We start from the raw sequence: 27,575 nt of genomic DNA, 5'->3' as shown, positions 1-27,575 counted from the left end.
AGGCTGAGGAATTACTGTAATTGAAAACCAATACTCATAATAGCTCCTGGAGACCTTCCTTCCAAACAGCCGGCACCACTGAGAGTTCCCTGTGCAGTAGACAGGAAGCAAGCATTTTTGGTTTCCATTTTATTTCAAAAAATATTTATTTATTTGGCTGTGCCAGGTCTTAGTTGCATCATGTGGGATCTTTAGTTGTGGAATGTGGGATCTAGTTCTGTGACCAGGGATAGAACCTGGGCCCCCTGTATTGGGAGCAAGGCGTCTTAGCCACTGGACCACCAGAGAGGTCCGTTGGTTTCCATTTTAGATGAGTTAACTAAAACTGGCTTTGTGCAGTGCAGCATAATCATGTATATAGGCCCAAGTGCTTATTAATTAACTGAGTTCTTCAGGATAGATCTCTACTCATTAAGTACTGTATGGATGTGGGGAAAGGGGAAAGAAGGGGTTTTACACATGTGACTCTACTAACATTCCAGAGCAGAAAATGTTTTAAATTGTCAGAAACATGTTAGAACTATGAAAAGTACACGAAAATCAATCCTTTGAGTAATTTAAGTCACAGTGGTATTTGTTCTGTGACACTACAAAAGATAATTCATCCCCCATAAGATAGAAAAGGGTTTCCCTTGTGGCTCAGCTAGTAAAGAATCTGCCTGCAATGTGGGAGACCTAGGTTCAATCCCTGCGCTGGGAAGATCCCCTGGAGAAGGGAAAGGCTACCCACTCCAGTATTCTAGGCTAGAGAATTCCATGGACTGTATAGTCCATGGGGTCTCAAAGAGTCAGACACAACTGAGCTACTTTCACTCACTCAAGACACAAAAATATAGCAAAGAAAAACTGAATACTCTATACAACTCATTTGACAATCCCACCAATAGTGTCACCTTGTAGTGGGGTTTATGACTCAATTTCCAAGCACTCTCTGCCCTCCTTCCTCCATAAGCATGTGGTTCTAGCTACACCTGTGTCTCTTCTCACCACCTCATCCAACCCAGTGCTGGTGGACCTTTGGCTGGAGGGTCAAAGTACCTGATGCGTGTGTGTGTGCTCAGTTGCTCAACCATGTCTGACTTTTTGTGACCCCATGGATTGTATAGCATGCCAGGTTCCTTTGTCCATGAAATTTTCCAGGCGAATATTGGAGTGGGTTGCCATTTCCTTCTCCGGGGATCTTCCCAACCCAGGGATCTTGATACTTCAGGGTTAACAAAAAAATCACTCAGTTTAAGCTGCCTCCTAAGGGCTGTTGCCACTACAAATGAGGTTTGGAAGAACTCTAGTTGTGACTATCTCACATTTGGGAATGTTTCTTTTAATCTTACAAGTTCTACGGTTTGGCAGCAATACACAGTAAATTAAATAACTCTCTGAGAGTCATGGAGCACATTAGAAGATGAAATAGGATTTCGGTTTCCAAAGTGAAGATTTCCAACACATCAGCTAGTCCCTAATTAGTATAAAAGCATTCAGATTACAATGCTTTCCATTTTCACTTTAAGTGAAAATGCTTATATTAACTTGTTTCTTTCCAGATGTGAGAAGTCACTATTTTCATACAAAATAATAATAGGACCTACTTTGAGCCAGACACTATGCTTTATACATAGAATTTACATTATGGCTTTACACATATTAGCTCAGTCAAGCCTCACAGTCACCCTTTGGACAATATGAGTAATATCATTATTTTTCTCACTTTATAGATAAGAAACTAAGGCACAGAGAGGTTAAGTAAAAGCTGTTCAACATCACTCAGGTAGACAGTTGTCAGAGCTGGGAAAATGAACCTTGGTGGTCTAGTTGTCCAGTGTGTTTTTACAAGATAAATCTGGAGAATTATACTACCAAGGAGACAGGGAAGGCTGCATCCCTTTCCCCTTACCTGGTAAAGGCTGACGTACTGTTTCCGCAGCCACTGCTGTCTTTGGTCAGGGAACTTCCTCATCTTCCTCACAGCTCTAGTGAGCTCCAACAATCCACTGAAGAGCATTTTAGCTGTGTGCTTTGGTGCCACAAAGTGCAATAATCTATTGTCCGTGGTCTGCAGCCCGTAGAGCAGTGTCACACCAGTCTCTGAGAGAGACATGTTACTCAATTTGTTCTGAACACACACAGTGTGTATATCAATGTTAGGGTGTCCCATGTACACAGCCTTTGCTGCAAACAGATCCAAGATCCCCTCCACCAGGCCACTTAATCCAGCATTGCCCAGTAACGGGAATTTGCCAGGCTCAGATGTGTTACTGAGCACACCAAGTTTTGCTTTAGCACTGGCTGGGGAAGCAGTGGTGGGTTTCATCCAGGTCAAGGTGCTATTGTCAGGCTGAAGCTGGAGGAAGCAGCGGGCAGAGAGGTGCGTGTCCTGATCGTAGTGGATGACTGTGGCCCCCTGCAACAGGAACTGGTGCACATCAGCTTGGATGGACAGCACGTACCATGGGATGAGCTCCGTCCCATGGTCAAAGGCTTTCTGTGGCTCTTCCGATCCATGAGAGTCCCATTCTTTGGACTGCTCAAAGATGTCATTTTCAGAATCCAACAAATCTCCAATTATAAACCTGACAGAAAGAATTACAAATTTGATCTGTCTTATAATCAGAAGTAAGGACAACAAAAATCTTTCACTGATACTGGCATCATTTTTCATTCCATTATAAATTCAAATTAGCATAGGAAATATAAAATGCTACAAGTCAGAGTGATTTTATATAGCGGTATTCTAAAACCTTATATTTAATAACATGTCTGACCATAGGCTTTGAGGCCTCATGGACTGTAGCCCGCCAGGCTCCTCTGTCCATGGAATTTTCCAAGCAAGAGTACTGGAGCAGGTTGAATAAAGGAACTACTATATTATTGTATTTTTAATGTAAACAACAATCTTCATTATTTATTAGTCTTTCCTCTTGTGTTAAATACACACATTTTTGCAATTAATATGACCTACTTGCAAAGTAAGTTTTATTATTATTTTAAAAAATTTTTTAAACTGGAGGATAATTGTTTTAAAATATTGTGTTGGCTGCTGCAATATAGCAATATGAATCAGCCACAAGTACACATATTTTTTTTTAATCTATGGAGGAACTGAGGTTCAGGAGGGGTGAGTAACTGGCTCCAGGTAACCCAGCTCAGAAGAGACCTACCCAAGGCAGGAATTTGGTCTGCCTGACTCTCTTTCTTCTATTTGGCTACTTTGGTAGGAATGTGCCTAAGAGAGACTCATTCTCTTCAAAGCATGAGAAACTGTTACTAAGGTCAAGGCTTTTCACTGCTTGATCCACAGAAATCACTAGCAAAGGGGTGGGTAAAATTGAGGAATTGGTCCATACATCCCTGGGAAGGGATATTCCCATCACCTCGAGACACTTGGGCAGTTGACAGCCTCTTGGCGAGGTCTGAGAAGCGGCCTTGGGCTTCTCAGACTCTCGGTCTAGATCCTGGTCCCTGAGCAAGATTCCACTCCTGCTTTCAAACAGGAAAATGTTCTTCTTCCATGCCTCACATAAACAGATATTCTTAAGAAAGAAAAGAAATCCACAAGAAATCTCACAAATCTGATGACCAAAAGATCCTTTTCAAATAATCCACACTGGAAACACTGGAAACCACCCAAACGTCCAGCAACAATCAAATATATAAATAAAATTTGATGTATTCATATAACACCAGCCTGCACAGCCATGAAAGTAAACATGCAATGGTTAACCACCTGCAACAACACAGACAAATCTTAAGCAGGACATACAGGCATACATGTTGCATGATTACATTAATATAAATTTCAAAAAAGGAAAAATTATACTATATTGTTTAGAGAGGCATAAAGTGGTAAAATTATAAAGAAAAACAGAATATATTATGACAAAAGTGAATTTTTCTCTAGGGGGAAAGATGGTGACATAACAGACAGGAAAAAAGGGGTTTATGGGTACTGATAATGGATGGTAGCTACACATACACTCACTTGAAACTATTCAAAAACATTAGTTTAAAAATTTTTTCAGAATAGTTTTAGATTAGGAGAGAAATTGCAAAGATAGCATACCCCATATACCTTTTTTCCTATTATATTAACATCTTACATTAGGGTGGTGTATTTGACACAATTCATGAACCAATACCACAAAACACTACTATTTATTAAAGCCCATACTTTGCTTAGTATTAGTATTGGTCTTATACTTTGTTTAGTATTTGTATTAGTCTTTGTGGCATGATCGGTGGCATTATTGCCTTTGCCTGTTAACTGGAAGATTGGTGGTTCAAGCCCACCCAAGGATGCCCTTCTCTGCGTTCCTCAGACAGTAAAGAAGCCACCTGCAATGCGGGAGACCTGAGTTGGAACCCTGGGTTGGGAATATCCCCTGGAGGAGGGCATGGCAACCCACTCCAGTATTCTTGCCTAGAGAATCCCCAAGGACAGAGGAGCCTGGTGGGCTGCAGTCCATGGGGTTGTGAAGAGTCAGACATAACTGAATGACTTAGCACAGCACAGCACATACTTTGTTTAGATTTCTTTAGTTTTTTACCCATTTCCCTTTCCTCTTGTAGGATTCCATCCAGGAGCCCATATTACATTTAACCTTCATATTTCTTTATGTCATTGTTTCTCAGACTTTTCCTGATTTTATGATTTTGACAGTTTTGAGGAACAGTGGTCAGGAATTTTTGTAGAATGACCAACAATTAGAATTTGCCTGATAATTTTCTCATAATTATTCTGGTGCTCTGGGTTCTGGGGAGGAAGACCACAGAGGCAAAGTGCCATTCTTGTCACATCATATCCAGGGAATATACTATCAACAGGGCTTATGCTATTGATGCTTACCTGGCTGAGGTAGTGCTAGTCAGTGTCCACTTTACAGTGTCCACTTAAAGTTACTTAAAAAAAACAACAACCTCCTTTCTACATTGTCCCCTTTGGAAGGAAGTCATTGTGTGCAGCCCACACATAAGGAAAGGTGAGTCTGCTCTACCACCTAGAGGTCAGAGTATCCACACAAGTTATTTGGAATTCTGCATGAGAAATTTGTCTCTTCTCCCCCATGTGTTTGCTTTGTTATCACTTACATACATGGACTTGTGAATATTTATGTAATACTTTGGGTTATAATCAAAGCTTCTCTGGTAGTTCAGACGGTAAAGAATCTGCCTTCATTGCAGGAGACTTGGGTTTGATCCATGAGTTGGGAAGATTCCCTGGAGAAAAGAATGGCTACCCACTCCAGTATTCTTGCCTGGAGAATTCCATGGACAGGGGAAACTGGCAAGCTACAGTCCATGGGGTTGCAGAGTCGGACACGACTGAGCGATTTTCACTTACTTACTTGGGTTATAATCTAATACTATTTTATTTTGTTACTCAAATTGCTCCAGCTTTGGCCAACAGAATATAACTTTCCATTGGCTCTTGTGCATCTTTGATATAACCTCATTATTGTTTTAGTTTTTTTTCCTCAGCACTTATTTACTTTTTCTAGCACAAGATACTCCAGGCTCATCTTATATATTTCCTGCCCCAGTCCTAGAAGCAGTCATCTCTCCAAGGAGCTTTGCTTTCTTTCACTGAAGGCTTATTAGAATTTAAGATCTGAGTTTTAGGTGCAAATCCATTCTTTTTAATGCACTTTTCTTATTGTTACATCTCACCATAAAAAGTGAAGAAAGAATGAGAAAGGAAGAAAATCTTTTGTATTTAAATTATCAGTCTCTCTGAAATTTCTCTCAGTAACAATGGGAAACCAATACTCAGGTTCTCTTACATAATACTTCTGTCCATTCTATACATATATGTAGCAAGGTGGTTAGGGGCACAGCCTCTATTCACTTTGGGTTTAATGTTAGACTCTATTACCTCTTCACTGTGTGATCTAGTCAAATCACTCAACCTCTCTGACCCTCACTTTACTCATCTGCTAATGGCAAAAAGACAATACCCACTTTCAAAGAGTAATGGTGAAGCTCAAATAAGATAATACTGGTAAGTGATTCAGCACAGACTCTGGCTCAGTAAAGTACATGACTATAATTAAACATAAAAAAGATCAAGGTTTTATCCTGCTTCTTCTCCTTCCCACTTCCTTTTCTCTAGGCTAAATCAGTCCAGCTGTTCCTCTAGAGGGGCTTTCCTCAGGGCCACATCCAAGTTCTTTAATCTTTTTATTTCCTTTCTCTGGGACCATTTCCACGTTCTCCCTGTCACACTGCTTGCTGGTGTTTTTGTTGTTTTTTTTTTTCCCCTAAGAGCAAAAAGGATTCAATTGGAGAGTATCAATACCCATGAAATGTAACATATGTTAATTTGGACATAGAACTTCTGGTTTTAATTTAGCAAGAGAAATGGTGTTTTCCATATCCCATTTAATTTGAGTTCTGAGCTAAATCAAATATTTTCCAGTGAAAAACTATAGGCATTATGAAAAGTCGTATCTGGAAAAGAAAAATTATGAGGCTTTTCTGGAGCCTGTTTCAACTGCTCAGCTATGATGTAAGCTGGGAGAGAATGGACACTATCTTTCTTAGCATCAGTTCTATTTTAGACACAAAAGAACTAATGTTAGGTGTTAATAATTCCTCTAAAAGGCAGTCTTCTAGGGACTAATGCCCAAGATAAAATTGGCAGGTGTAATAAAATAAGATCACTTTAAGAAAGAAACTAGTAGCTTTGTCTCTTACATCATATAGTGAATTTTATGCACTTCTGTGCCTGATTCTCTCAGGAGACAAGTTTCTGTGGGTTTACAAGAAGGAGTTAGGTGGGACTTAAAGAGTTACTCAGGAACCAAGTGGCATCAAAGATGTGGTACTGGCAAAAAAAAACCTACCTAGTCAAATTTAGGTCATATGTCTTAAGGAGAGGACCAAGAAATAAAAAGAGAAGGAAAGTTTATATTCAACCCCTGAAGAGGTTCTGAAGCATCCTTCAGTTAGAAACTATAAATTGACAGGTAAACACCTTTCTAATGTTCCATGATGAAAATCTGTTTAAAAATATAACTCATTTTAGAAAATATTTATTTTTAAAATATTTATTTACTTGGCCGCACTGGGTCTTAGTTGGGGACATGGGGCCTTTGATCTTCATTGTGGCATGAGGGATCTTTCAGTTGTGGCATTTGAACTCTTAGATGCAGCATGTGGACTCTAGTTCTCTGACCAGGGATTGAACCTCGGCCCCCTGAACTGGGAGCGTGGAGTCTTAGCCACTGGACCACCAGGGAAATCCCTGAAGATCTTACATTAGGGGAAAAGTGGGCTACTTATCAGGCTTCCCAGGTGGCACTAGTGGTAAAGAACTCATCTGCCAATGGAGGAGACACAAGAGACTCAGGAAGATCCCCTGGAGGAGGGCACGGCAACCCACTCCAGTATTCTTGACTGGGGAATCCCATGGACAGAGGAATCTGGTGGGCTATAGTCCACAGGGTTGCAAAGAGTCCGACATGATTGAAGCGACTTGGCACTAATTTTTTTCATAACATTTTGTTACTCCTGCAGAGTTAAATGGATTATATAAACATGATTCATCAAGTGATAAGCCTAAATTTAATTTTGTAAGACATGAAAAGGTGCACTTTTTCCAAAGGACTTGCTATAGCTGTACCCTGTAATAAAATTGAGTTTCAACTTTGCTTCTGGCAAATTCTTGCTTTTAATTAACTTAGCACTTTCCTCAGCCATAGGCAGCTTCTAAATTATAGCTGCATAATGCAAGGACTTTAAAGCCAGCCTGCCTGAGGTTAAATTCTGGCCCTGCTAAATGTGAGATCTTGAGCGAAATAGAATCGCTTTGAGGATTAACTAATTTAAATGTAAAGTATTTAAAACAGTGTTCCTTTAAAAGTAGGCTCTTGATAAATAATAGCATGTCAAATACTAGTAGTATGGCCCAGTTTGTGTGCAAAGTCAATATCCTAAAACACAGCCACAAAAACAAACACTGCTTCTTTGTAAAAATGTGGTCCAAGTTTCATGCTGGGATTCAAGTGATAAAAAAGTTTAAACTGAATGTTGTGCATGCATGCTCAGTTGCTCCATTCTGTCTCTTTCTGAGCCCACGGACTATAGCCCGCCAGGCTCCTCTGTCTATGGAATTAATCTGGCAAGAATACTAGAGTGAGTTGCCATTTCTTCCTCCAGGGGATCTTCCAACCCAGGGATCAAACCCCAGTCTCCTGTATTGTCAGGCGGCTTCTTTACCACTGAACCACCTGGGAAGCCCTTGAATGTTGTGCAGACCGGGGAAATGGCTTTCTTTGTTATGGTAATAAAAGCAGGACTGGGTCTGGTGTACTGGCAAGCAGACAGGAAAAAAGAGAAAGAGAAGGGTTCCTGGGTATCCCCAGTCCCAGGAGCCCCTAACAGAGCCAGCCATGGAGTGGGAGGAGATCGTGTTAAGCTCTTGGCTGGGCGGAGGCAGTCAGGTGTCCCTAAAGGATGTTGTGAGGTTGGTGTTTATAACGCTGCACCATCCTTCACGGAGATTCAGTGACTGGTTTCCTATCATTTTATTATTTCATGTGTGCACGTAAGTGTGCATGTGTATGTGTGGCAAGTCCTGGTATCTATGATCTTTTCTCAGATACTCTATTTCCTTATGCTTAGCTTTTTAAAAAACTTTTTACTTTTTATCGGAGTATAGTTGATTAACAATGTTGTGATAGTTTCAGGCACACAGCAAAGGAACTCATGTTTAGCTTTCTTATTTCTATCCTTGTTGGGTCATCTTTCAGGGAAGTGTCTGAGGTTGTTGGGATGGGAGAGCAGCGCATACTCTGTGTTCTCCCATAAAGAAGGGCAGGGTGACTGAGGGCTGCTTCTCAAATGGTGACTGTTGCCACAAGTGCCCATACCTTAAGGTCTCCGCTATTTGTGATGGTAAGCGTTAATTACAATTCCCACCATTTATATGCCTTTATAATGCAAAATTCCTTATTTTACATGTATCCTCTCACATAATCCTTACAACAACCTTATAAATAAAGCATTACAATCATTCCCATTTTACAGATTATAAAATTGAGGCTTACTAGGCTTCCCTGGTGGCTTAGAAGGTAAAGAATCTGCCTGCAATGCAGAAGTCCTGGGTTTGATCCCTGGGTTGGGAAGATCCCCTGGAGGAGGGCATGGCAACCCACTCCAGTATTCTTGCCTGGAGAATCCCATGGACAGAGGACCCTGGTGGGCTACAGTCCATGTGGTTGCAAAGAATCAGACTCGACTGAGTGACTAAGCACAGCACAAGAGCAAGATTAAGTCACCTACCGAGGTGACACAAATAGTAAGTGGTGGGGGCAACATAGAGTCCCAGACAATGTGACTGCAAGCTTTGAGTTCCGAATCATCCCAAACAGCCTCCCTTCTAAGGTTCTGCCTGAACTTGTTATCTGCTTATATCCAACTTCTCCAAATGGAATAATCCTTTTAAAGAAGTATTTTAAGAGGGTGGACAATGTTGGTAATAAGAACTTGTGGCTCCTATAGCACCCAACACTCTTCTCTATACACCTAAATATTCTTCATTTCCATTTTCCTACAATGGTGCCATACGCTACTCTTATGCCTTCATGACTTACACTCACACAAGCAAAACTTATTTATTCTTCATACTGGTAAATTTGAAAAGTCATTATTAATGAGCTTTATAGGTCATATGAAATGTAACTGGGCTACTTTTAGAATTTAGATGTTCCTAATCTATAGGAACTAGGAATAAAAAGAAGTCGAGAGTTCCACAGTGACAAGAAATGCCTTCAACACTGCAGGAGGAAAGAGCCTGCCCTGCAGTTGATCACGTAGTCAGGCTCACAACCCAGCTCTGCTAGGCACCACTTAGGGAAGTGACTTCACCTCTCTAGGCACCACTTTCTCAACTGTCCATGGAGATGATAAGTTGATGCCCTTAAGATCTCACTGACATTTTGAGATTATTTCAACCCTGTTCCTTTCCTGCTGAGGTCTTGAATTTCTTATGACCATCTTTCTGGGGTTTCTGTCAATGTTTTGAGTGGGTGTTCTGGCAGGAGTAGCTGAGATGTTTGAGAAGAATTATTAGACACCCTACAGGTTGGGTGAACCAAATGACCATGAGGTCATCCCTTCTTTCTCTGATGTAATTTTCACAGGGTTGGTGGCTGCCATAGGAAAGGGGCTGGAGGTTACTGTTTACAGAGTCTTTGTTTCAGCAAAATCAACAACAAAGCACAGTTCCCGTGGGTTTTGAGATCTGGAAATCCCTTTTTCACACACAGCCCTGTACTGGATATTTTAATGCAGGATTCCAAATCAGAAATGGATTCCCAAGTCCTGGCAAATGGTCCCGGAAACTGTGCTTGCTGATCTGATTTCAGTGAATTCTATTAAACACCCCCACCCTCATCTTGTGTGTTCAGTGGTTCTTTTCAAAATAGCCATCATGTGGGGTAAGAAAATTTACTGAAGTACATAAATTTCAACGTGAGGATTTCAATCTGACTTCTTGGGTTTTATAAAAGAAATATTTGCAATTTTGTGCTTCTTTTTCCCTTCTAAGAGTGCTTACAAGTGGAGTCTAGAAAATGCGAAGTAGAAAAGCAGTGATCTTAGAATGTAGATGATAAAACGATTAGGGAGGGGACAAAGGAACAAGTAGAGAATTGGAAATAATGATTTCAAAAGAGGTGATGGTATGAGGTATGAAATTTATTACTTGAAGGAAACCTAGTCAAAAGGAAAAAGATGGTAAAGAAACACTCAGAGGCCTGGTCTCTGAGTCTCAACCAAAAGTGAAGGGAAGGGAAGTGAAAGTCACTAAGTCATGTCCACGACTCTTTGCGACCCCATCGACTATACAGTCCATGGAATTCTCCAGGCCAGAATACTGGAGTGGGTAGCTGTTCCTTTCTCCAGGGGATCTTCCCATCCCAGGGATTGAACCCAGGTCTCCCACACTGCAGGCAGATTCTTTACCAGCTTAGTCACAAGCATTCCTAAAAGTATTTTTAGAAAGACTAACACCTATAAGTAACATATACACCTACACACACACACAGCCCCAAGTGAAGGTTGTTATAAAAAAAATCATATGAAATTTTATCTATTCAGAGATGACATATCCTTTATTGGAGGATTTAAGGAAGGAATTTCAGCCAGATCTCAGTATGAAGAACAGGTGTGCCTCTCCCAAACATTTGTTTGATTTTTCTTACAAAGACTGTGACTTCTGATTCCCTCTTTTTTATGGTCACTATCTCAGAACAAAATTTAGTCACTGTAAAGACAATATAGTATACATTTCTGTATGGTTTATTTTTCCTATCCTACTTTCCTTTTCCCTTTATATCTTCAATTATTTACATCTATTCTTATAAGCATTTACAAAATATTTTGTGGGAGGATGTAGATATATACATAGATACCTATGTATAGAGACAGGTACATAGATGTAGATTAAGGAGTTAAGGGCTATGAGAAGTCTCTGTGCTTATTTGTAGATGGTCCTCTCTCTATTTATATATGATGGCACCAACATCAGCAAAAATTAGTGAGAAACTTTCAAATAATCTTTGACTCACAACCAACTTAAAAAGAACAATTGGTAGAAGCTACTTGTGAAATTTGAGCTTTAGGGATGTGACATTGTGATAAGGACAATATTGGTTCATCTTTAAGCACCTGGATCCCCTCCCTATGGGGGAATGAGCTAGGAGATGAGGTTTGGAAAAAAGCTCAAAGGCTTTGGAAAAACTGGGTGTATAGGTTCATCTCTTTAATAACAATACTTGGGATTCAGGCACAAGGCGTTCATTTCTGAGTTCACAACTGATCCTGAGGATCCAGCACTACCATTCCAAAGGAATTATTTTCCAGAAACACTGTCTCTTCCCAATGTAGGTTCATGCACACACAGTCATCCAGGAAAGACTTTGCAAAACAAACAGCGATGTCTTACAAGGACTGGGAGACAACTGCCAGGTATGACTCATGAGTATGCCACACAAACAGAACCTTTTGTGGCCAAGATGTCAAAGCCAGCAGATGTTCTGCTTTTGGGTCATGCTCAAGGATTCTTCCAGGTGGATCAGACTCCGCTTTGAGTTGGGCTTGACCATGAGTAAATGGCCTTGAAGAGATGCAACGGCTACCCTAAGACCATTGATTTCTGAACTTCTCATTTGGTCCTGGGTTAAGCAAGCATGTCATGGGTGGACTGCAATGCTTGTCAATAAACAGCAATCGGAACAGCGAGGCAATCACAACACTGCAGATGCCACCTGAAAGTGATATCCTGGAAGCATTGCAATGCTTGTCAATCAGTGATGAGCTGCCTTAGAATCATCAGAAGTTGGGGGGAGCTGCAACAGTGCTGATTTCCGGGTATGACTGACTCCAATCCTACTGCTGCTGCTGCTGCTAAGTCACTTCAGTCGTGTCCGACTCTGTGCGACCCCATAGATGGCAGCCCACCAGGCTCCCCCGTCCCTGGGATTCTCCAGGTAAGAACACTGGAGTGGGTTGCCATTTCCTTCTCCAATGCATGAAAGTGAAAAGTGAAAGTGAAGTCACTCATTTGTATCTGACTCTTAGTGACCCCATGGACTGCAGCTTACCAGGCTTCTCTGTCCATGGGATTTTCCAGGCAAGAGTACTGGAGTGGGTTGCCATTGCCTTCTCTGCCAATCCTACTAAATCAGTATATTTGATTTAAAAATGTTAATATTTGCCCCATGACTTACCCAGTAATTAATAAACCCTTTTTAAAAAATTATTTTTTTAATTGAAGTATTGGGGCTTCCCAGGTGACACAGTGGTAAAATTAGCCTGCCAGGGCAAGAAATACAGGAGATGTCAGTTCAATCCCTGGATCGGGAAGATCCCCTGCAGGAGAAAATGCAGCCTACTCCACTATTCCTGCCTGGAAAATTCCATAAACAGAGAAGCCTGGTGGGCTACAGTCCATGGGGTTGCAAAGAGTCGGACACAAGTGAGCAACTAACACACATACACAAACACATCAAAGTATAGTTGATTTATAATGTATACTCTGGATACTATTGGAGAAGGGAATGGCATCCCACCCCAGTATTCTTGCCTGGGAAATTCCATGGACAGTGGAGCCTGGTGGGCTACAGTCTGAAAGTGCAAGCGAAGTCGCTCAGTCGTGTGTGACTATCTGCAACCCCATGGACTGTAGCCTGCCAGGCTCCTCCATCCATGGCATTTTCCAAGCAAAAGTACTGGAGTGGGTTGCCATATCCTTCTCCAGGGGATCTTCCTGACCCAGGGATCGAATCCAGTCTCCCGCATTGCAGGCAGATGCTTTAGCATCTGAGCTACCAGGGAAGCTGGGCTACAGTTTATGGGGCTGCAAAGAATTGCATACGACTGAGCAACTAACACATACATGGATGCTATTTACAACTGAAACCAAATTGGAGTAGGAAAAAGAAGAAATGAGAATCTCAATTTTTAAATCTCATGTAAAACATCCCATGTAAAACTTACTGCCATCGGGCTTTATCCTTCAGGGAATTTTTCCTTGAGCTGTTCCCATCACTGGGGCTGTCCTCCTCCTCTGTCTCCAGACTTCGACTGCAGCTCCTGATGATCTGAAAGATGCTGTTGACAGTGGACTCCTTCTCTGAATTCTTTAAGCCATTCTGTCCCACTCGTTGTAAGAAATTATCTTGTCCACTATAATCGGCTACAAACTACAGAGAAATATATTGAGGATTTGTTATCGCAGTTTCACATACTACATCTAAATAACCTACTTGGCTAGAGAAACGAAATCATAACAATCATAAATAATGGCATTTGTGCCTATTTTATTGGGGGGAAAACCAACCTCCAGGAAAAACATTTTTTCCTTTCACCACATGAAATACCAAAACTTACTGTTGTTTCCACTAAGACAACTTCAGTCCCTCTAGGAATCAACACTCCACTTCGAGTTTATAACACGAAAAGCAATATTATTTCAAGGTTCCCTAGGGAGAAGATTAGCCACTTTACAGAGGAAGGATAGAGTTATTTTATTCCTGTAGTGAGAATTGAGGAAAACCATGACAGAAATCTATTATTCTATGGAACCAGATAAAATTACTGGGGCCCAAGGAAATGATCAAGGAAGGGGGACATTTTGCTTTATTTCCCATATATCTTAACAGTAACACAGAGGCTTCCTGGTGATTTATAAGCTCTTATTGTCTGTATTTGTAATCAGGGAAGTATCTTCCATCAGAGGTCAGAGGGATGGCTAGGCCATGAGATATGGAGTTCCCTACTTTTGAGATGTGAGGGAGCCTGTGCGGGTACAGCTTGGGGGGCTTGCTTTAAGCTTTCTCCTTCATTTCTTGCACTCTTTTTTGTTGTTGTTATTTAGTCATTAAGTTGTGTCTGACTCTTTTTGACTCATGGGCTGTAGCCTGCCAGGCTCTTCTGTTCATGGGATTTTTTCAGGCAAGAACACTGGAGTGGGTAGCTACTTCCTCCTCCAGGGGATCTTCCCAAACCAGGGGTTGAACTTGCGTCTCCTGCACTGCAGGCAGATTCTTTACCGCTGAACCACTGGGGAAGTATCTTCTTGCACTTTATGCACCCTTTCACAAGTCAGGGAGATAGAAGCCAGTAATGCTGCCAGCACCTGTCAGGGGCTCTAAGTCTCCCTGATACCAGGTAATTCTTTTGCTCCCAGGAGACCTGGAAGAGGCTGCAGTTTTAGGAGAGTCTTCCCACTGTCACCAAGAAGGGGTGTGAATGAGGGTGAGAAAGAGAGAGAGAGAGGAGAGAGGGGGAGAGTGTGTGTGTGTAAGGTCAACAGTGGGTGCTGGTACCATGGCGAGAATGACTCTAGATTTAGGTATGGGACTTCCGGGCATGGGACTCTTCAAATTTCTCTATAAAGTCCCCCACCTTTCAATCCCTTCTTTCATTTATAAACACCATATAGAGAGGTGTCTGTATATTCTGTTTCTCAGTGCCTCTTCTCTGCACAGCCCAATACTCTTGAGTCCAAGCTCATGTGGTTCTTCCCGTGCTGGGGGTTGGGAATGAGCAGCAATGGGCTGGGGACAGCATGATCAGGAGCCCAGAGCACATCCTCAGAGAACACGCCAAATTCCCAGAGTGGAGGAAAAGAAGGCAGCACTGACTTTCCCTCAGTCTTTCTTCCACTGACCCCAAAAAGTTACTACTCTCATCTGACTTCTTATATCCCCTTCACCTATTTGCACCTAACAAGAGAGTAAAATCCCATCAACCTTAAAAAAAAAAAACACCCAGAAAAACAACACCATTTGTACATTACCCCATTAAAGCTAACTTAATATAAAGCCCCAATAGTGCTAGTTGGCCTTCTTTTCTTTGGAATGTTTAGGGATCTAGTGAAAGTGAAACTGTCAGCTGCTCAGTCATGTCCAACTCTTAGTGACCCCATGGGCCGTAGCCTGTCAGGCTCCTGTCCATGGAATTCTCCAGACAACAATACTGGAGTGGACTGCCATTCCCTTCTCTAGGGGATCTTCCCAACCTAGGAATCGAACCCAGGTCTCCTGCATTGCAGGCAGATTCTTTACTGTCTGAGCCACCAGGGAACCCCCCAAGGATCTAACTGTTAGTCAGCACAACTGTGACAATGGATAGCCCCGGGCTCAGAGGTGTCTTGCTTCTGGCTTCTGTGTGTGATAAGCCAGGAGGCAACAACGACTCTCCAGATCATGAGAGTTTTGAAAGGTCTCACCTCTAGAGTTTCTTCCTGCGAATTGTACCTCGGGCAAAGCTTCATGAGGCCAGAGGCTCCGTCCAGCACCTCACAGAGCTCCTTCAGGAACACCCCGCAGAACGGAACCACCTTGCAGCCGGGGATGTGCAGCGCTCGTGTCACCACCTTCCTGTATTCGCAGGAAGACTCGTGCTGGGCCATGGCGTCCTTCAGGCTCCTCATGGTCTCCAGGTCAGACTGGTCCATAAACTGCCACATTTTTAAAACTTTCCTTGACCTATGGCAAGTCAGGGACATTGTTCTTAGACCAAAGGAGAAATAATATCGTAACAGTAGACAGCTTAAATTCTGTATGAAATTCATTTGTTTATGTTTTCTTTCTGTTTTAATATTTATTTAGGATTCACATTGCCACGTAGTTCCCCAAATGATGTGAATATTACTTTAATAAATTGAAATATGAAATTAAACAGAGATATATACAAAAACACATATTGGGGGGAGTTAATTTTGGAAGGTGGGCACCGAACCTTAAGTCTGAGTTTTCCTGGTTTCCCAAAAGGGAAACCTGATGGGTAATACAGTTTTTACAAATATTCATGGAGGATCACTCACAGAAAATGTGTTCCATTCACTCCTCTTGATCTTTTAAACATAACTGGATGAGGCCAGTGCTGCAGTGATGCCCACAAAACCTGTTTTGGCCTCTTCTATTGAACTGCTTCAACTGACATTAAGTCACTGGCCTATCTTGAGGGATCTTATCTTAAAGTATCATTTGCAGAATAGGATGTTAAATGAGAGTCTTCCTATGTTTAAACTGCTGCTAAGAACAACAGCTGACATTGAGCTCCATCTTCTAAAGTGAGGCAGCATGTCGTCACCAGGAGACTCAAAGTGTTCTCCTGCAGAGGTCTCCCACCCTCCATCAGCAGAGAGCTGGGTCTGAGCAGCTAAGTGGGGACTTCTTTGCAGATGGCTGTCAGGACATGGTGAGTGAGAAGGAGGAGATCTCCCCAAGTTCAGGGGCTTCGGGGAACTTCATGGAGAGGCTGGCCCATGTCCTGGCAGCTTGTTGATCATGTGGGCTGCCTGGTGTGTGACTTCCTGGGAAAGTGTAAGGACGAGAGGCTGCCTGGGGCCGCGGGATGGCTATGTGAGGGAGAAGGATCCGGTGGGCGTGCTTTGCGTCTGCAGAGCCTGGGTGGGCAAAGTGCTGGGGCTTTCTGTGAGTCTGGAATGGACCCTGAGAGGCAGCGGGGCTTGAGTTATCTTGAAAGGCTTCCCGCCAAAGAAGGGGTCCCTAGTGGAAAGAGTCTGTAAGGGTAGGCCTTCCAGAACTAGATGCTGTGGGGGAGGACTGAGTGGTGGGCCAGGCTGGGGGTGTACCACCCCTCTCCAGGTGATGGTACAGGGGGTTGCTTCCAGACGGGAACTGGGGGGAGTTAGGACAGGTAAGTAGGAAGTGACCCTGAAAACACCCCACATGGCTCTCTGTGGGGTCACCAAGGCTGGACCACAGCGGCCCCAGTCAAGTTAGACTGGCTCCCTTTACCCCTCCTCCCTTCTTCTCTCCTGTCCTGCCCATGTTTTCTGCAGGAACCCTGAGCTGGAGACAGAGGGAGAGAAAAGATAAATTATATCTTCCCACCTACTGCAGCTTTTTTTCTTTTTTACTGCAGCTTTCTGAGACTGGTAGGGCTGTGAAATTGGGGAAAGGGTGAAGTTTTTCTTCCTTTTTTTTTTCTTCCCAGGTGGCACTAGTGGTAAAGAACCAACCTTCCTGCCAGTGCAGGAGACATCAGAGACACAGGTTTGACCCCTGGGTTGGGAAGATCTCCTGGAGGAGGGCATGACAATCCACTCCAGTATTCTTGCCTGGAGAATCTCATGGACAGAGGAGCCTGGCAGGATATAGTCCATGGAGTCACAAAGAGCCAGACACAACTGAAGCGACTTAGCAGCAGTAGCAGCAGTGTGACATACAGGATCTCAGTTTCCTGACCAGGGATTGAACCCATGTCCCATGCAGTAGAGTGTGGAGTGTTAACCACTGGACCATCAGAGAAGTCCCTTGACTCCTTTTATTGAAGTTTTAAATGAAAACTTGAAGCTCTGATTTATATCAGACTGAGTTAAAAAATCATTAGGTAATATCTAAGACATCCAAAAGACATCAAGAAGTAGAACATGACAAACACTCATGCATCAACCTCTCAGTTTAAAAAATTAAAGCATTCATAATATGGCTGAGGCCCCAGAGAACTCCTCCGTGAACACACCCCCCTCCCTTCCTCACAAGGGACCACGACTGCAATTTTACTGCACTCCTTCCCTGACAATTCCTCATACTTTCTCAAGTCGGGCAGATATTGCTAAGCAGTTTGTACAATTGTTTGTGCATTTTTAAACTTTATACAAATGGTGTCACGCTGTAGGCGACCTGCTTTTATGGCACTGCCATATGATTCTGGGTTTCACTAGCGCTCAAGGGCATAGGTGAAGGAGACAGCTTATTAACCACACAAGTGACAGGGAAAGACACAGGGGGCCCAAGGTATATTCCAGAGTTCAGGGAAAGAAGAGCCAATTGGCAGGTTTGAAAGACAGTGAGGTCAGAAAAATAAAACTGTCTCCTGATTTCCCCCAACTGGGTTCAACTTATCCTACAAACAGTTCCTTATAAGGTGGTGAGAATCCATTTGGGGGCATGGAATGGAGGTTTAAATAAATGAAGTGAACACATGAATGAGACTTGGTTCTCATTATCTGATCATCCTTTTTTTCATGAGTCATGATATGTGGGTGGGGCAAGAGACAAATCTTAGCAAATAGCAATGGTTTTTTGTTAGACTGAGGACTGACACTTTTTAAAAAAAAACTTTATTTCTTTTCATGATTAAAAAGGTATGCCCATTGTAGACAATCTCAAAAATACCATCACTCACAGTTCTTCCAACCACAGAAAACAGTAGGTATATTTCCTTCCAGCACTTATCCTATTTGTGTCCGTCTGGTCTAAATATTTTATACATTTTGTTGTATAAATATTGCTGAGGTTATTAAGTATGGACAGCTTTGTTCCCAGGTAGTTTTATATATTATATGTTACTTGATGTCCTGTGATATTAAAATTATTATAAACATTGTTTTTGGTGATTAAATAATATTCCAGTGTGTGGATGCATCATGTTATTTCCTTCATTTTTCTGTTATTATTCATTTGGTTTATTTTATTTTATTATTTTAAAACCAAGGTGTCATTGACATTTGGGTTATTTTATACTGACATTAAAATTGAGTAAATATTGCTGCTTGTAAATCTTTGTACTTCTACTCATTTCCTGTAAACAGCTGAGAATTTAGTTCGAGAAAGCAAAATGTACAAAGGTGACAGAAAAGCAGTCACTTAACAATTAGATTGTGCCCCCTTCCCCTCTAATTGTTTTTAAAAAAAAAAATCAGTTATCTTGATGCAGTTCAATTACTTGTAATCTAAACGCTTTCAAACTTTAAAGTGCACATGTGAGCTCTTCCTCCACTATCATTCCATCATAAGGACATCCAGCAACTTACCTCCTGTATCTACTGTTCTGGCTGACGAACTATTAAACCTGGTAGTTTTACCCATCTATTTGTAAAGACTAATTCAGCCTTAAGCCAAATATAGGAGTGTGACACTAGGTAGCAGTGGGTCTGGGGTGGCCAGGAATCAATGGTAAGGTTTAGCTGCTTTGACATTATTTCTCATCTCAGAAAGAATTACCTGGCTCTATAGACTTCCCTTGTGGCTCAGCTGGTAAAGAATCTGCCTGCAAGGTAGGAGACCTGGGTTCAATCCCTGCATTGGGAAGATCTCCTGGAGAAGGGAAAGTCTACCTACTCCAGTATTTTGGCATTGAGAATTCCATGGACTATAGCCCATGGGGTTGCAAAGAGTCAGACAATTGACTGAGCAACTTTCACTTTCACATGGACTTCTTAGATTTTGAATTCAAATTAAATTGGGTCTAAAAGTCACATTTCCCCAAGGCCTCCATTGGGCATTATGAGGCTATGCTTTGCATCAAGGGATCTCTAATACATGGTACGTGGCAGCCAACCTCCAAGATGGCCTCCAAAGATCCACACTTCCTGCTGCAGTGTGCTCCCCACTCACAGTGAGCCAGGGCTGGTCCTACATGATCAGTACCACATGGTAGAAGTGGACAGTGTGTGACTCCTGAGGCCAGGACATAAAAAGCACCGCAGCTTCTGCCTTGCTCTTTCCATTTATTTATTTATCTATTTATTTATTTTTGGCAGCAGGGGGTCTCTGTTGCTGTGTGCAGGCTTTCTCTAGTTGTGGCGAGTGGAGGCTACTCCCTAGTTGTGGTGTGAAAGCTTCTCATTGCAGTGGTTTGTCTTGTTGCAGAGCACAGGCTCTAGGCAATGGGTTTCAGTAATTGGGGCTCAGGGGTTCAGTAGTTGTGGTGCACGGGCTCCAGAGTACAAGGGTTCAACAGGTGTGGTGCATAGGCTCAGCTGCCCGCTGGCATGCAGGGATCTTAGTTCCCAGACCAAGGATCAAACCCATGTCCCCTGCCTTGGCAGGCAGGTTCTTAACCCCTGGACCACCAGGGAAGTCCCTGCCTTGTTCTTTTGGATTGTTCACTTTGGAGGGAGCCAGCTGCCATGCTGTGAGGATGGTGACATCCAGAAGAGAGGAAGTGAGGTTCCCAGACAACAGTCAGCACCAGTTTGCTAGTCAAACACGGAAGGATCAGCACCATTGTATGTGTGTCCTTAGTTGCTCAGTCGTGTCCGACTCTTTGCAACCCTAGCCCACCAGGAGGTCTGTAGTCTACCAGGTTCTTTCATCCATGGGATTTTCCCACTGGAGTGGATTGTCATCTCCTCTTCCATGGGATCTTCCACACCCGGGATCTCTGGCATCTCCTGCATTGCAGGTGGATTCTTTACCGCTGAGCCACCAGGGAAGCTCAAGCACCATTAAAACAGGACTAATTTATCATAATATGATCTCTATTTTTTTACAGGAAAGTAATGCAGGGACTTTCCTGGTGGTCCAGCAGTTAAGAATCTGCCTTCCAATGCAGAGGATGTGGGTTTTATACCTGCTTGGGCAATTAAGATTCCACATACTGTGGGACAACTAAGCCTGCATATTGCAACTAGAGAGAAGCCGGCAAACCACAATGAAAGATCCTGCTTGCTACAACTAAGATCTTGTACAGCCAAATAAATAAATAAATATTAAAAAAGAAAAGTAGCACAGATTCTTTGTAGAAAATTTATCACATAGAGAATCAAATCATCTGGATATAGCCTTTTCTTCACCCAGTACTTTTCTATTTTTCCTTCTTTCAAGCCATGCTTAGTGCATTTGTATGACCATTTTAAATGCCAACGACATGATCATGTGAGTTTATTCTTAGTTGAGAAAGTTCAAAAGGACGAAAAAATTTCCAACTAAGAATTTTCCTCTCCACCCCCAATCCTGAACCCCTATGTCGGGCCTGGAGAATCAAAGAAAAACCTTGAAATGTTATGAAGCAAGATCTATTTATAGATCTTCGTTGGGAAGACAAATCTTAGACAACAACAACAGCAATGACAAGTTCTCTTCTTGAGCCTTACTACATGCCAGACACACATACTCAACATTTTACATTGTCTCATTAAATCCTATGCAAAGGGGTAGGTGCTTTTTATTATTGCCCCCATTTGCAGATGAAGAAAATGAAGCTCAATGAGGTCAAGTAACTAGATTACACAGCTGTTCCACAGGGGAGCCAGGATTTGATTCCCTGTTATTCTAATTCCACCATTTATCCTCTTCTTCCTCATACCACACTGCCACCCACAAGAGTGAGGAACAGCTATTTTAGCAAGGTAACTGATACTTAAAGGGAATACAGCCGGAGGCTTTAATGACAGAATGCTGATCTTATTATTAGCTTGACAGAGAAGGTGTAAGAGGAAGATATCACTGAAGTTAAGGGCACAGGCTCTGAAATCAAGGTGGCCTGCATTCACATCCTGGCCACACCAGGTGACCTTGTGTGAGTGATTTCATTTCTTTTTATCTTAGACATTTCTTCTTTCATCCGGTATGGAAATAATAATCATATCTACCTCAAAAAATTGTTCCAACAATCGAAAGTTTTAATACACAGAACATGCTTAGTTCAATTCTTGACATGTAGTAAGTGTTCAATAAAAATGACAGCTAAGATTATTCAGTGCTTATTAACAACATAAGCCACTGTTATTGGTGAGGGCAGTCAGTGGTTGGCAGCTTACAGTGCTAGGTAATGTGTAAGGTAGATCTGGGAAGAGACAGGTAACAGTGGGGCACACAGGGCAGGAAGTGGAAAAGGGGGTCAGTGATGGCGCTGAATGAGTTAAGCAATCAGACACTCAGTCTGCCCAAGAGCATGGGATCAGGGCAGACACAGTGGAGTAGGATCATGCCTGCTTAATTCTGCAGCACCTCTGAGGAACAGGGATTGTGGCACTAACAGAGGGTAATATATTTCCCCCCAAAAATCAGTACCAATTGCCTAGTTGGGGTAAATATGGTTACCCAGACAATTAATTCAGTGCTATTCAGCTGTTAAGAGGAAACCCCAGATAACTATATTCCACTGCCCATACCTGAGGCCGGCCAAGAACTCCATGACGGCATTGTAGTTGCCCATATTCCAGCAGCATTTGGCCACATGAACCAAGTACGAGAAGACTTCCCGCTTCTCTTCCATGGAGCCTGCCGCGAGGATCAGCCACGTCACCCAGGAGCTCACCTGTAGAATGCAGAAAGGGGCATCCACTGAAACCAGGCCAGGGAAGCTTGACACATATGAGAAAAATATTGTTGTTGTTGTTTTTAAGTCAGTTTAGTGTTAGGAAAGGAAGGACCCTGTCAAGAGACTGAATTGAAGCTCTAGCTCCATTACTGCTTTGCAATGGAATTAACCTCTCTGTTAATCTTCTCACCTTTAAAATGAGGCTGAAAGGTAATTCACATAATCCCTTTTCATCTATAAAATTCCATGAGACCATAGGAAAACAAGGCCTAAAGGTAAGATGGTTTAAATGTATTGACTGATGGAGCAAGAATAAATGCAATCAATGCACTTAGCACATGAACAAAAGTCCATTTGTCAAAGAGTACAATGCATAATATTAAATGAAAAAACACAAAAAACTTTTTGAACTATCTTACACAAATGCATTATCTATTATGCTCCTCAAATGACTAAATAATAGAACCAACATAGCACTTCTGTTACTGTTCTAAGCACTTCATATATGTTAACTCATGGATCTCTTACAACAATCCTGAGTCAGGAACCATAATTATGCTCATTTTATAGATGAGGAAACTGAAGGACAGAGGGCCTAAGAGACTTGCTCAAAGTTCCCAACCAATAGGTAGCAAAGCCTGAAACTGAACTGAGCTGTGTGCCTCTGGTGGCTCAGAGGTAAAGAATCCATCTTAGCCAACCAGGAGATGCAGGAGATGCAGGTTATGGGAAGATCCCCTGAGGAAATGGTAATCCACTCCAGTATTCTTGCCTGAAAAATCACACCAAGAGAGGAGCCTGGCAGGCTACAGTCTATGGGGTAGCAAAGGGTTGAACACAACTGAGCACGTACACATGAAAAATGAAATGTGTGTCCCTGAGGTGTTAACTACTCGTTAAATACCTAATATAGATACTGTTCTCCCTTAGGCTTAAATTTAGTCTAATGTGATTTGCCTTTCTACTATACAGACCAGAGTATCAGTTCAGTTCAGTTCAGTAGCTCTGTCTGAGTCTTTGCGACCCTATGGACTGCAGCATGCCAAGCTTCCCTGTCCATCACCAACTCCCAGAGCTTACTCATACTCATGTCCATCCAGTCAGTGATGCCATCCAACCATTTCATCCTCTGTTGTCCCTTTCTCCTCCCGCCTTCAATTTTTTCCAGCATCAGAATCTTTTCCAATGAGTCAGTTCTTTGAATCAGGTGGCCAAAGTACTGGAGTTTCAGATTCAGCATCAGTCCTTCCAATGAATATTCAGGAATGATTTCATCTAGGATTGACTGGTTTGATCTCCTTGCAGTCCAAGAGACTCTCAAGAGTCTTCTCCAACAACAAAGTTCAAAGGCATCAATTCTTCTGTGCTCAGCTTTCTTTAGAGTCCAACTCTCTCGTCCATACACGACTACTTGGGCCTGGTGCACTGGGAAGACCCAGAGGAATCGGGTGGAGAGGGAGGTGGGAGGGGGGATCGGGATGGGGGATACATGTAACTCCATGGCTGATTCATGTCAATGTATGACAAAACCCACTGAAATGTTGTGAAGTAATTAGCCTCCAACTAATTAAAAAAAAAAAAAAGGAAAAACCATAGCTTTGACTAGATGGACATTTGTCAGCAAAGTAGTCTCTGCTTTTTAATATGATGTCTAGGTTGGTCATAGCTTTTCTTCCAAGGAAAAAGTGTTTTAATTTCATGGCTGCAGTCACCATCTGCAGTGATTTTGGAGCCCAAGAAAATAAAGTCTCTCACTGTTTCCATTATTTCCCCATCTATTTGCCATGAAGTGATAGGACCAGATGCCATGATCTTAGTTTTCTGAATGTTGAGCTTTAAGTCAACTTTTTAACTCTCCTCTTTCACTTTCATCAAGAGGCTCTTCAGTTCTTCACTTTCTGCCATAAGGGTGGTGCCATCTGCATATCTGAGGTTATTAACATTTCTCCCAGCAATCTTGATTCCAGCTTGTGCTTCATCCAGCCCAGTCTTTCATATGATGTACTTTGCATATAAGTTAAATAAGCAAGGTGACAATATACAGCTTTGACGTACTCTTTTCCTGAGTTGGAACCAGCCTGTTGTTCCATGTCTAGTTCTAACTGTTGCTTTTTGACCTGCATACAGATTTCTCAGGAGACAGGTAAGGTGGTCTGCTACTCCCATCTCTTTAAGAATTTTCCAGTTTGTTGTGATCCGCACAGTCGAATGCTTTGGTGTAATCAATAAAGCAGAAGTAGATGTTTTTCTGGAACTCTCCTGCTTTTTCAATGATCCAACGGATGTTGGCAATTTGATCTCTGGTTCCTCTGCCTTTTCTAAACCCAGCTTAACATCTAAAGTCTCACGGTTCATGGACTGTTGAAGCCTAGCTTGGAAAATTTTGAGCATTACTTTGCTAGCATGTAAGCAATTGTGCAGTAGTTCAAACAGTCTTTGGTATTGCCTTTCTTTTTGAGATTGGAATGAAAACTGACCTTTTCTAGTCCTGTGGCCACTATTGAGTTTTCCAAATTTACTGGCATATCGAGTGCAGCACTTTCACAGCATCATCTTTCAGGATTTGAAATAGCTCAAGTGGAATTCCATCACCTCCACTAGCTTTGTTCGTAGTGATGCTTCCTAAGGCCCTCTTGACATCACATTTCAGGATGTCTGGCTCTAGGTAAGTGATCACACCATTGTGATTATCTGGGTCATGAAGATCTTTTTTGTACAGTTCTTCTGTGTATTCTTGCCACTTATTTTAATATCTTCTGCTTCTGTTAGGTCCATACCATTTCTGTCCTTTATTAAGCCCATCTTTGCATGAAGTGTTCCCTTCAGTATCTCTAATTTTCTTGAAGAGATCTCTAGCTTTTCCCATTCTATTGTTTTCCTCTATTTCTTTGCATTGATCACTGAGGTAGGCTTTCTTATCTCTTCTTGCTGTTCTTGGGAACTCTGCATTCTCCTTTGCCTCTAACTTCTCTTCTTTCCTCAGCTATTTGTAAGGCCTCCTCAGACAACCACTTTGCCTTTTTGCACTGCTTTTTCTTTGGGATGATCTTGATCACTGCCTCCTATACAATGTCATGAACTTCCGTCCATAGTTCTTCAGGCACTCTGTCTATCAGATCTGATCCCTTGAATATATTTGTCACTTCTACTGTATAATCATAAGGGATTTGATTTAGGTCATACCTGAATGGTCTAGTGGTTTTCCCTACTTTCTTCAACTTAAGTCTGAATTTGGCAATAAGGAGTTCATAATCTGAGCCACAGTCAGCTCCTGGTCTTGTTTGTCTGACTATATAGAGCTTCTCCATCTTTGGCTGCAAAGAATATAATCAATACAATTTCAGTATTGACCATTTGGTGATGTCCATGTGCAGAGTCTTCTCTTGTGTTGTTGGAAGAGGGTATTTCCTATGACCAGTGCAACTAGAGTATAATACTTAATAATAATCTAGTATTAAAGTCCCCACTTTATGGTATGCAGCCTCAAAATCCTTTGCTTAATCTGTAAGATTATTTTGCTGCTACCTATACTTTGGTGCCTTGATACTAATGTTCACTTAAGTTACTTTTTCCATCCTGCTTAAGGTCTGGACTGATAAGTTCAGTTGTTAGTAGATCAAAACCTTGGTCTTGACCTTGATCCCCCACCCCCACCCCTGCCACGGCCCACGAGTTTTACTTGGTTCAGCAACAGAGCCGAAACCTGGGGAGCAACTCATTTCTCTGGCTTGAGTGAGAGTGAAGCCTGAACATAGGACGTTACAGGGGGAAAAGTTCAAGGTCTAAGGGAACACTTTTCTGCCTCCTTTCCTCCAAATAAAATGAGAGGAATGAATGGCATTTAGTGCTGGCAGCAACCACAGAGGGCGGCCCAACCTCTTTCTTCCAGATCAAGAATTCAAGGCTCGTGGGAGAAATTGACTTGCCAACGTCACAATGTCAAAACTAGCACTCCCAGGCTGGTGCTTTTTCCTCTGATGAAGGGAAGCTAGTTTTGGTAAACTTGGCACCGGTAGGTCCTTCTAAGCACTCAATAAGAGATGCACACTTGAAGACAGAGATGGAATCAAAGGAGGAGGTATCAAGAAGAGTATCAAAATATGATTTAGAAAATGAAAAAAGCAGAACAGAAAAGATCAGTGCTGAACACACCTTTCCTTTCCCTATACACAAACAAGTAGGAGACAGCAACAGAGAGATTCCATGCTAGCACAGGGTTATAATCTGGTACCAGTCAGGAGCACTGCAGTAATAATCTGTCTCTTCTTTTCTGAAATTGGCTGAAGCAAAAAGTGATGGGCCACCTTCTAGTCCTGAGCCCAGCCCCAGCCCAGTGGGCTCTCAGCAGGCACCACCACTCTCCACCTGCTCAGACTTAGCTTAGCTCTCATGAGACGTCAGGGAACAGATCTGGAATCAGACCCCTGGGATGAGCCAGAGTCCAGACCATCCTGCAAAGAATGAAGATCCTCTTGGGAAAGAGATAACCTTTCGCTTGGTCTCCTGGGACTCCTCTGGGAGCACAGGAGACCTCTGGGATTCCCAAAGTCAACCCCTCTCCTGCAGCTGTGAGCAATCCCTGGCTCACTGCTTCTCGGCCTTGTCCCTTCACCTGCTTACCCAGTTATCAGTCACTTTTGTGGAACTCTGGCTCTCTAGACCAAGCCATTATATTGCCAATAGAGACTGAGTGTCGTTCAAGTTTTCAGCCAATTCTTCTGTTGGTGTGATCAGCTTTTGATAAGCCCTATCTACCTGATGTGAAGAGCTGACTCAAAGACCCTGATGCTGGGAAAGATTGCAGGAGGAGAAGGGGGTGACAGAGGATGAGATGCTTGGTATCATCAACGCAAGGGATGTGAGTCTCAGCAAACTCTGGGAGATAGTGAAGGTCAGGGAAGGCTGGCGTGATGCAGACCAGGAGGTCAAAAAGAATTGGACATAACTGAGTGACCGAGCAACACCAATCCTGCCAAAAGAAGTCATGAGAAAACATTCAGAATCACAACATCATTGACTCTTTGAGCTAGACATTCGAAACCATCTCCTTAAAA

General features: G+C 42.4%; 1 protein-coding gene across 1 annotated transcript in view; it reads right to left on the bottom strand.

Annotated features, from left to right (window-relative positions):
* The window catches only part of PLCE1 (phospholipase C epsilon 1), a 358,298-nt gene that overhangs the window by 71,352 nt on the left and 259,371 nt on the right, over nucleotides 1-27,575 (bottom strand). Inside the window, exons 5-8 of the mRNA XM_065922944.1 lie at nucleotides 22,373-22,518; nucleotides 15,731-15,989; nucleotides 13,495-13,700; nucleotides 1,892-2,567 (exon numbers count right to left, since the gene is read on the bottom strand). Of these exons, the coding sequence (XP_065779016.1) occupies nucleotides 1,892-2,567; nucleotides 13,495-13,700; nucleotides 15,731-15,989; nucleotides 22,373-22,518 (1,287 nt within the window). The remainder of the gene's footprint in view (nucleotides 1-1,891; nucleotides 2,568-13,494; nucleotides 13,701-15,730; nucleotides 15,990-22,372; nucleotides 22,519-27,575) is intronic.

The sequence above is a fragment of the Muntiacus reevesi genome, chromosome 2, assembly GCF_963930625.1.
Source record: "Muntiacus reevesi chromosome 2, mMunRee1.1, whole genome shotgun sequence".
In the NCBI taxonomy this organism is placed as follows: Eukaryota; Metazoa; Chordata; class Mammalia; order Artiodactyla; family Cervidae; genus Muntiacus; species Muntiacus reevesi.
The sequence above is the reverse complement of the archived record's forward strand: the minus strand, read 5'-3'. Positions and strand labels throughout refer to the sequence as shown.